At 53.7% G+C, this 10,978-nt stretch overlaps 1 protein-coding gene across 1 annotated transcript; it reads left to right on the top strand.

Annotated features, from left to right (window-relative positions):
• Window positions 1-9,559: 9,559 nt before the first annotated feature.
• LOC118948150 (uncharacterized protein ECU03_1610-like) lies at window positions 9,560-10,302 on the top strand. The gene is made up of 2 exons (XM_036973058.1): window positions 9,560-9,863; window positions 10,202-10,302. Exons 1-2 carry the CDS (start codon window positions 9,560-9,562, stop codon window positions 10,300-10,302), a joined length of 405 nt encoding a protein of 134 aa, XP_036828953.1.
• The last annotated feature ends 676 nt before the right edge of the window (window positions 10,303-10,978 follow it).

The following is a 10,978-nucleotide window of genomic DNA, read 5'->3' as shown; positions in this document are numbered from 1 at the left end:
CGTGTCCTGTCTCAGTGTGCCTTTCCTAGATGCCGTCTCCTGTCTCAGTGGGCCTGTCCTAGATGCTGTCTCCTGTCTCAGTGGGCCTGTCCTAGATGCTGTCTCCTGTCTCAGTGGGCCTGTCCTAGATGCTGTCTCCTGTCTCAGTGGGCCTGTCCTAGATGCTGTCTCAGTGGGCCTGTCCTAGATGCTGTCTCCTGTCTCAGTGGGCCTGTCCTAGATGCTGTCTCAGTGGGCCTGTCAACGATGCCGTCTCCTGTCTCAGTGGGCCTGTCCTAGATGCTGTCTCCTGTCTCAGTGGGCCTGTCCTAGATGCCGTCTCCTGTCTCAGTGGGCCTGTCCTAGATGCTGTCTCCTGTCTCAGTGGGCCTGTCCTAGATGCCGTCTCCTGTCTCAGTGGGCCTGTCCTAAATGCTGTCTCCTGTCTCAGTGGGCCTGTCCTAGATGCTGTCTCCTGTCTCAGTGGGCCTGTCCTACATGCTGTCTCCTGTCTCAGTGAGCCTGTCCTAGATGCTGTCTCCTGTATCAGTGGGCCTGTCCTAGATGCCGTCTCCTGTCTCAGTGGGCCTGTCCTAGATGCCGTCTCCTGTCTCAGTGGGCCTGTCCTAGATGCTGTCTCCTGTCTCAGTGGGCCTGTCCTAGATGCCGTCTCCTGTCTCAGTGGGCCTGTCCTAGATGCCGTCTCCTGTCTCAGTGGGCCTGTCCTAGATGCCGTCTCCTGTCTCAGTGGGCCTGTCCTAGATGCCGTCTCCTGCCTCAGTGGGCCTGTCCTAGATGCCGTCTCCTGTCTCAGTGGGCCTGTCCTAGATGCCGTCTCCTGTCTCAGTGGGCCTGTCCTAGATGCCGTCTCCTGTCTCAGTGGTCCTAGATGCCGTCTCCTGTCTCAGTGGGCCTGTCCTAGATGCCGTCTCCTGTCTCAGTGGTCCTAGATGCTGTCTCCTGTCTCAGTGGGCCTGTCCTAGATGCCGTCTCCTGTCTCAGTGGGCCTGTCCTAGATGCCGTCTCCTGTCTCAGTGGGCCTAGATGCTGTCTCCTGTCTCAGTGGGCCTGTCCTAGATGCCGTCTCCTGTCTCAGTGGTCCTAGATGCCGTCTCCTGATTCAGTGGGCCTGTCCTAGATGCCATCTCCTGTCTCAGTGGGCCTGTCCTAGATGCCGTCTCCTGTCTCAGTGGGCCTGTCCTAGATGCCGTCTCCTGTCTCAGTGGGCCTGTCCTAGATGCCGTCTCCTGTCTCAGTGGTCCTAGATGCCGTCTCCTGATTCAGTGGGCCTGTCCTAGATGCCGTCTCCTGTCTCAGTGGGCCTGTCCTAGATGCCGTCTCCTGTCTCAGTGGGCCTGTCCTAGATGCCGTCTCCTGTCTCAGTGAGCCTGTCCTAGATGCCGTCTCCTGTCTCAGTGGGCCTGTCCTAGATGCCGTCTCCTGTCTCAGTGAGCCTGTCCTAGATGCTGTCTCCTGTCTCAGTGGGCCTGTCCTAGATGCCGTCTCCTGTCTCAGTGGGCCTGTCCTAGATGCTGTCTCCTGTCTCAGTGGTCCTAGATGCCGTCTCCTGTCTCAGTGGTCCTAGATGCCGTCTCCTGTCTCAGTGGGCCTGTCCTAGATGCCGTCTCCTGTCTCAGTGGGCCTGTCCTAGATGCCGTCTCCTGTCTCAGTGGGCCTGTCCTAGATGCCGTCTCCTGTCTCAGTGGGCCTGTCCTAGATGCCGTCTCCTGTCTCAGTGGTCCTAGATGCCGTCTCCTGATTCAGTGGGCCTGTCCTAGATGCCGTCTCCTGTCTCAGTGGGCCTGTCCTAGATGCCGTCTCCTGTCTCAGTGGGCCTGTCCTAGATGCCGTCTCCTGTCTCAGTGAGCCTGTCCTAGATGCCGTCTCCTGTCTCAGTGGGCCTGTCCTAGATGCCGTCTCCTGTCTCAGTGAGCCTGTCCTAGATGCTGTCTCCTGTCTCAGTGGGCCTGTCCTAGATGCCGTCTCCTGTCTCAGTGGGCCTGTCCTAGATGCTGTCTCCTGTCTCAGTGGTCCTAGATGCCGTCTCCTGTCTCAGTGGTCCTAGATGCCGTCTCCTGTCTCAGTGGGCCTGTCCTAGATGCCGTCTCCTGTCTCAGTGGGCCTGTCCTAGATGCCGTCTCCTGTCTCAGTGGTCCTAGATGCCGTCTCCTGTCTCAGTGGTCCTAGATGCCGTCTCCTGTCTCAGTGGTCCTAGATGCTGTCTCCTGTCTCAGTGGTCCTAGATGCTGTCTCCTGTCTCAGTGGTCCTAGATGCCGTCTCCTGTCTCAGTGGTCCTAGATGCCGTCTCCTGTCTCAGTGGTCCTAGATGCCGTCTCCTGTCTCAGTGGGCCTGTCCTAGATGCCGTCTCCTGTCTCAGTGGGCCTGTCCTAGATGCCGTCTCCTGTCTCAGTGGGCCTGTCCTAGATGCCGTCTCCTGTCTCAGTGGTCCTAGATGCCGTCTCCTGTCTCAGTGGTCCTAGATGCCGTCTCCTGTCTCAGTGGTCCTAGATGCCGTCTCCTGTCTCAGTGGTCCTAGATGCCGTCTCCTGTCTCAGTGGTCCTGTCCTAGATGCCGTCTCCTGTCTCAGTGGTCCTAGATGCTGTCTCCTGTCTCAGTGGTCCTAGATGCTGTCTCCTGTCTCAGTGGTCCTAGATGCCGTCTCCTGTCTCAGTGGTCCTAGATGCCGTCTCCTGTCTCAGTGGTCCTAGATGCCGTCTCCTGTCTCAGTGGGCCTGTCCTAGATGCCGTCTCCTGTCTCAGTGGGCCTGTCCTAGATGCCGTCTCCTGTCTCAGTGGGCCTGTCCTAGATGCCGTCTCCTGTCTCAGTGGTCCTAGATGCCGTCTCCTGTCTCAGTGGTCCTAGATGCCGTCTCCTGTCTCAGTGGTCCTAGATGCCGTCTCCTGTCTCAGTGGTCCTAGATGCCGTCTCCTGTCTTAGTGGTCCTGTCCTAGATGCTGTCTCCTGTCTCAGTGGGCCTGTCCTAGATGCCGTCTCCTGTCTCAGTGGTCCTAGATGCCGTCTCCTGTCTCAGTGGTCCTAGATGCCGTCTCCTGCCTCAGTGGTCCTAGATGCCGTCTCCTGTCTCAGTGGTCCTAGATGCCGTCTCCTGTCTCAGTGGTCCTAGATGCCGTCTCCTGTCTCAGTGGTCCTAGATGCCGTCTCCTGTCTCAGTGGTCCTAGATGCCGTCTCCTGTCTCAGTGGTCCTAGATGCCGTCTCCTGTCTCAGTGGTCCTAGATGCCGTCTCCTGTCTCAGTGGTCCTAGATGCCGTCTCCTGTCTCAGTGGTCCTAGATGCCGTCTCCTGTCTCAGTGGTCCTGTCCTAGATGCTGTCTCCTGTCTCAGTGGTCCTAGATGCCGTCTCCTGTATCAGTGGGCCTGTCCTAGATGCCGTCTCCTGTCTCAGTGGGCCTGTCCTAGATGCCGTCTCCTGTCTCAGTGGGCCTGTCCTAGATGCCGTCTCCTGTCTCAGTGGTCCTAGATGCCGTCTCCTGTCTCAGTGGTCCTAGATGCCGTCTCCTGTCTCAGTGGTCCTAGATGCCGTCTCCTGTCTCAGTGGTCCTAGATGCCGTCTCCTGTCTCAGTGGGCCTAGATGCCGTCTCCTGTCTCAGTGGGCCTAGATGCCGTCTCCTGTCTCAGTGGGCCTAGATGCCGTCTCCTGTCTCAGTGGTCCTAGATGCCGTCTCCTGTCTCAGTGGTCCTAGATGCTGTCTCCTGTCTCAGTGGTCCTAGATGCCGTCTCCTGTCTCAGTGGTCCTAGATGCTGTCTCCTGTCTCAGTGGTCCTAGATGCCGTCTCCTGTCTCAGTGGTCCTAGATGCCGTCTCCTGTCTCAGTGGTCCTAGATGCCGTCTCCTGTCTCAGTGGGCCTAGATGCCGTCTCCTGTCTCAGTGGGCCTGTCCTAGATGCTGTCTCCTGTCTCAGTGGGCCTGTCCTAGATGCCGTCTCCTGTCTCAGTGGGCCTGTCCTAGATGCTGTCTCCTGTCTCAGTGGGCCTGTCCTAGATGCTGTCTCCTGTCTCAGTGGGCCTGTCCTAGATGCCGTCTCCTGTCTCAGTGGGCCTGTCCTAGATGCCGTCTCCTGTCTCAGTGGGCCTGTCCTAGATGCCGTCTCCTGTCTCAGTGGGCCTGTCCTAGATGCTGTCTCCTGTCTCAGTGGTCCTAGATGCCGTCTCCTGTCTCAGTGGTCCTAGATGCCGTCTCCTGTCTCAGTGGTCCTAGATGCTGTCTCCTGTCTCAGTGGTCCTAGATGCCGTCTCCTGTCTCAGTGGTCCTAGATGCCGTCTCCTGTCTCAGTGGGCCTGTCCTAGATGCCGTCTCCTGTCTCAGTGGTCCTAGATGCTGTCTCCTGTCTCAGTGGGCCTGTCCTAGATGCCGTCTCCTGTCTCAGTGGGCCTGTCCTAGATGCCGTCTCCTGTCTCAGTGGGCCTGTCCTAGATGCTGTCTCCTGTCTCAGTGGTCCTAGATGCCGTCTCCTGTCTCAGTGGGCCTGTCCTAGATGCCGTCTCCTGTCTCAGTGGTCCTAGATGCTGTCTCCTGTCTCAGTGGTCCTAGATGCTGTCTCCTGTCTCAGTGGGCCTGTCCTAGATGCCGTCTCCTGTCTCAGTGGTCCTAGATGCCGTCTCCTGTCTCAGTGGTCCTAGATGCCGTCTCCTGTCTCAGTGGTCCTAGATGCCGTCTCCTGTCTCAGTGGTCCTAGATGCCGTCTCCTGTCTCAGTGGTCCTAGATGCTGTCTCCTGTCTCAGTGGGCCTGTCCTAGATGCCGTCTCCTGTCTCAGTGGTCCTAGATGCCGTCTCCTGTCTCAGTGGTCCTAGATGCTGTCTCCTGTCTCAGTGGTCCTAGATGCCGTCTCCTGCCTCAGTGGTCCTAGATGCCGTCTCCTGCCGTTGTGCCCTTGAGCACTTTTAGATAAGAACATCTCAACATAATAAAAAACACGTTGCTGTCCGACTCCACTCTCTCACCCCCCACCTCCACTCTCTCACCCCCCACCTCCACTCTCTCACCCCCCACCTCCACTCTCTCACCCCCCACCTCCACTCTCTCACCCCCCACCTCCACTCTCTCACCCCCCACCTCCACTCTCTCACCCCCCACCTCCACTCTCTCACCCCCCACCTCCACTCTCTCCATCTCTCCCTGTTGCCAACTTGTCATCAAAGATGAAGAACAGTTTTGTAAGAGAGGCCTTCGTTCTCTCAGAGAAGAATGGGAGCGCTGTACTGTATCCTCTCAGGGTTCTGTGCTCCAATCAGATTGTACGCAAATCAAATATCCGTTTGGAGATGAACATCCCTTTAAAGGAGACCTAAGTGTCTTTGTGTGACGGCTTCTGAAAAAAGAAAGATATCTGTCTGTATTTTTAACTCCGTCCCTGATCCTGGGCAACACTCACTCTCTCCTCGGTGGATGAGCAAACGGACGACATTCTCTCGCCTCCCGGGGGCATGCGTTCATGGTTTTATAATCAAACCCGGAATGAAAGGCGAGCAGCGTGGAACCTTTTGTCCTCTCAGCAGAGGGCCGCTGTATATTCAATTACAAAATGAGATGGAGACAGATGGGGGGAGAGAAAGAGAGGGGGTGGATTAGAATAAATGATAAAATGAGAGAGATATTAGGAAGGCTTGACAGAGAGAGAGACAGAGAGTGAGAGAGAGATTAGGAAGGGTTGACAGAGAGAGAGACAGAGAGTGAGAGAGAGATTAGGAAGGAAGGATTGACAGAGAGAGAGAGAGAGAGAGAGAGAGAGAGAGAGATTAGGAAGGAAGGTTTGACAGAGAGAGAGAGAGAGAGAGAGAGAGAGATTAGGAATGATTGACAGAGAGAGAGAGAGATTAGGAATGATTGACAGAGCGAGGGAGAGGGAGAGGGAGACTGAGCGATCAATTGAATGAACAGCAAAATAAAATAATCAGAATTAAAAGACTGAGAGAAAGAAATAGGTTGAGAGAGAGGGAGGGAGGCAAAGAGAGAGGGAGGCAAAGAGAGAGCAGGTGATGAAAATGAAGGACAGTTCCATATGAAATCACTCTAAACCTCCTTCAACTGAATCTTTCTGGGATTTTCTCTCTCTCACCCCCACCCCATATCTCTCTCACCCCCACCCCATATCTCTCTCACCCCCACCCCATATCTCTCTCTCTCACCCCCACCCCATATCTCTCTCTCTCACCCCCCACCCCATATCTCTCTCTCACCCCCACATATCTCTCTATCACTCCCACCCCATATCTCTCTCTCACCCCCACCCCATATCTCTCTCTCTCACCCCCCACCCCATATCTCTCTCACCCCCCACCCCATATCTCTCTCTCACCCCCACCCCATATCACTCTCTCACCCCCCACCCCACATCTCTCTCACCCCCCACTCCACATCTCTCTCACCCCCCACCCCACATCTCTCTCACCCCCCACCCCACATCTCTCTCACCCCCCACCCCACATCTCTGTCACCCCCCACCCCACATCTCTCTCACCCCCCACCCCACATCTTACTCCACTTTCATACCTCTCTCTCTCTCTCTCTCTCTCTCTCTCTCTCTCTCTCTCACTCTCTGTGAAATGTTATCCTACTCTGAGTGAATTTCGATGCTCTCACTGTAAAATGAGGAAACGGAGAAGGGGAAATGGGAGGAGAGGAGGAAGAGGTGTTTCACATTGACTGCAGTATCCAGAGGGATCCCAGACGGCAGAATCCAGTGGGATCCCAGACGGTAGTATCCAGAGGGATCCCAGACGGCAGTATCCAGGGGGATCCCAGACTGCAGTATCCAGTGGGATCCCAGACGGCAGTATCCAGTGGGATCCCAGACGGCAGTATCCAGTGGGATCCCAGACTGCAGTATCCAGTGGGATCCCAGACGGCAGTATCCAGAGGGATCCCAGACGGCAGTATCCAGAGGGATCCCAGACGGCAGTATCCAGGGGGATCCCAGACTGCAGTATCCAGTGGGATCCCAGACGGCAGTATCCAGTGGGATCCCAGACGGCAGTATCCAGTGGGATCCAGTACTGCAGTATCCAGTGGGATCCCATACGGCAGTATCCAGTGGGATCCCAGACGGCAGTATCCAGTGGGATCCAGTACTGCCAGATGAGACTTTGATGGGCTGACTAGCAGTTGTTAGACGCTGGTAGTGTCTGGTTTGGTATTTAGAGCACATACTGCAGAGAGGAGAGGAGAGGAGAGGAGAGGAGAGGAGAAGGAGAGGAGAGGAGAGGAGAGGAGAGGAGAGGAGAGGAGAGGAGAGGAGAGGAGAGGAGAGGAGAGGAGAGGAGAGGAGAGGAGAGGAGAGGAGAGGAGAGGAGAGGAGGGAAAAGGAAAGGAGAGGAGAGGAGAGGAGAGGAGAGGAGAGGGATAATCAGAGAGAGACAGAGTGGAGGGAAAGAGAGTGAAATGTAATAACTTAATTAGTCCCAAAACACAGACAGCATTGTGAAGAAGGCGCAGCAGCGCCTCTTCAACCTCAGGAGGCTGAAGAAATTTGGCTTGTCACCAAAAGCACTCACAAACTTCTACAGATGCACAATCGAGAGCATCCTGTCGGGCTGTATCACCGCCTGGTATGGCAACTGCTCTGCCTTCAACCGTAAGGCTCTCCAGAGGGTAGTGAGGTCTGCACAACGCATCACGGGGGCAAACTACCTGCCCTCCAGGACACCTACACCACCCGATGTCACAGGAAGGCCATAAAGATCATCAAGGACAACAACCACCCGAGCCACTGCCTGTTCACCCCGCTATCATCCAGAAGGCGAGGTCAGTACAGGTGCATCAAAGCTGGGACCGAGAGACTGAAAAAATGCTTCTATCTCAAGGCCATCAGACTGTTAAACAGCCATCGCTAACATTGAGTGGCTGCTGCCAACACACTGACTCAACTCCAGCCACTTTAATAATGGGAATTGATGGGAATTGATGTAAAATATATAACTAGCCACTTTAAACAATGCTACTTAATATAATGTTTACATACCCTACATTATTCATCTCATATGTATATGTATATACTGTACTCTATCATCTACTGCATCTTTATGTAATACATGTATCACTAGCCACTAACTATGCCACTTTGTTTACATACCCTACATGACTCATCTCATATGTATATACTGTACTCGATACCAACTACTGCATCTTGCCTATGCTGCTCTGTACCATCACTCATTCATATATCCTTATGTACATATTCTTTATTTATTTACCTTTATTTAACCAGGCAAGTCAGTTAAGAACAAATTCTTATTTTCAATGACGGCCTGGGAACAGTGGGTTAACTGCCTGTTCAGGGGCAGAACGACAGATTTGTACCTTGTCAGCTCGGGGGTTTGAACTCGCAACCTTCCGGTTACTAGTCCAACGCTCTAACCACTAGGCTACCCTGCCGCCCCAGGGTTATCCCCTTACACTTGTGTGTATAAGGTAGTAGTTTTGGAATTGTTAGCTAGATTACTCGTTGGTTATTACTACATTGTCGGAACTAGAAGCACAAGCATTTCGCTACACTCGCATTAACATCTGCTAACCATGTGTATGTGACAAATAAAATTTGATTTGATTTGATTTTGAGAAGTGACATGGTGAAGGACAACAGCAGGGAGAGAAGTGACATGGTGAAGGACAACAGCAGGGAGAGAAGTGACATGGTGAAGGACAACAGCAGGGAGAGAAGTGACATGGTGAAGGACAACAGCAGACAGAGAAGTGACATGGTGAAGGACAACAGCAGGGAGAGAAGTGACATGGTGAAGGAAAACAGCAGACAGAGAAGTGACATGGTGAAGGACAACAGCAGGGAGAGAAGTGACATGGTGAAGGACAACAGCAGGGAGTGAAGTGACATGGTGAAGGACAACAGCAGACAGAGAAGTGACATGGTGAAGGACAACAGCAGACAGAGAAGTGACATGGTGAAGAACAACAGCAGACAGAGAAGTGACACGGTGAAGGACAACAGCAGACAGAGAAGTGACATGGTGAAGGACAACAATAGACAGAGAAGTGACATGGTGAAGAACAACAGCAGACAGAGAAGTGACATGGTGAAGGACAACAGCAGACAGAGAAGTGACATGGTGAAGGATAACAGCAGACAGAGAAGTGACATGGTGAAGGACAACAGCAGACAGAGAAGTGACATGGTGAAGGACAACAGCAGACAGAGAAGTGACATGGTGAAGAACAACAGCAGACAGAGAGGTGACATGGTGAAGGACAACAGCAGACAGAGAAGTGACATGGTGAAGGATAACAGCAGACAGAGAAGTGACATGGTGAAGGACAACAGCAGACAGAGAAGTGACATGGTGAAGGACAACAGCAGACAGAGAAGTGACATGGTGAAGGATAACAGCAGACAGAGAAGTGACATGGTGAAGAACAACAGCAGACAGAGAAGTGACATGGTGAAGGACAACAGCAGACAGAGAAGTGACATGGTGAAGGACAACAGCAGACAGAGAAGTGACATGGTGAAGGACAACAGCAGACAGAGAAGTGACATGGTGAAGGACAACAGCAGACAGAGAAGTGACATGGTGAAGGACAACAGCAGACAGAGAAGTGACATGGTGAAGGACAACAGCAGGGAGAGAAGTGACATGGTGAAGGACAACAGCAGACAGAGAAGTGGCATGGTGAAGTTCAACAGCAGGGAGAGAAGTGACATGGTGAAGGACAACAGCAGGCAGAGAAGTGACATGGTGAAGGACAACAGCAGGGAGAGAAGTGACATGGTGAAGGACAACAGCAGGGAGAGAAGTGACATGGTGAAGGACAACAGCAGACAGAGAAGTGACATGGTGAAGGACAGCAGCAGACAGAGAAGTGACATGGTGAAGGACAACAGCAGAACGGAGTCTGATTCCCGCGGTGACCTCCTGCTGACTGACCAGCGCTTGATATTGATTGGCTAAACCCCCTTGACGACCTAATGGGTGTCGCTGGGGAGTGAGGCGCGCTGGGCTCTATTGTTGACTTTAATGTTTCAACATCAAATCGATCTCTCTGTGTGTCTCTGTGTGTCACACACACACACACACACACACACACACACACACACACACACACACACACACACACACACACACACACACACACACACACACTAGCAGTGTGTGGTAAACCATGACAGTGACTCTGACTGGATAGTGCTGATAGGTTGAACACTGTGTCCTTGTGTCAGAATGTGCAAAATAAATTACCACCAGGGCCGTCGCTACGGGGTGAGGAAGCCAGGCATGACCCCCAGGGCCGTCGCTACGGGGTGAGGAAGCCAGGCATGACCACCAGGGCCGTCGCTACGGGGTGAGGAAGCCAGGCATGATCACCAGGGCCGTCGCTACGGGGTGAGGAAGCCAGGCATGACCCCCAGGGCCGTCGCTACGGGGTGAGGAAGCCAGGCATGACCCCCCAGGGCCGTCGCTACGGGGTGAGGAAGCCAGGCATGACCACCAGGGCCGTCGCTACGGGGTGAGGAAGCCAGGCATGACCACCAGGGCCGTCGCTACGGGGTGAGGAAGCCAGGCATGACCCCCAGGGCCGTCGCTACGGGGTGAGGAAGCCAGGCATGATCACCACATATAATTTGTGCCCCCACCCAACCCCCCAGTTTTGTTAACCTATAGAAAAGTATAAAATTAGTAAAAACAGTCTGTCCCTGTGCCCTTGATCAAGGCACTGAACCCTAATTGCTCCAGGGTTGCTGTACAACGGCGACCCTGACGATGACCCCACTCCCTTCAGGTGTCTCAGGGAGACTTGGGATATGTAATAAACACACCTCCGTTACACAATTGTGTCTAACAGGACAAATATAAACAACCCCCAAAATTACTGTTCTTTTTATTATTCTCATTCTCATTAATCACCATGCCCAGTTAGCCAATGTAGCGCCACCCGGCCTGCCAGTAGTACAGACCAGGACCAAGGCTATATGAAGGGTGAGCCTCATGTTCTGAGGATGGGGGAGGGAGGGGGAATGTAAT

The sequence above is a fragment of the Oncorhynchus mykiss genome, unplaced genomic scaffold, assembly GCF_013265735.2.
Source record: "Oncorhynchus mykiss isolate Arlee unplaced genomic scaffold, USDA_OmykA_1.1 un_scaffold_219, whole genome shotgun sequence".
Classification (NCBI taxonomy): domain Eukaryota; kingdom Metazoa; phylum Chordata; class Actinopteri; order Salmoniformes; family Salmonidae; genus Oncorhynchus; species Oncorhynchus mykiss.
This window is presented reverse-complemented; position numbering and strand designations above follow the sequence as displayed.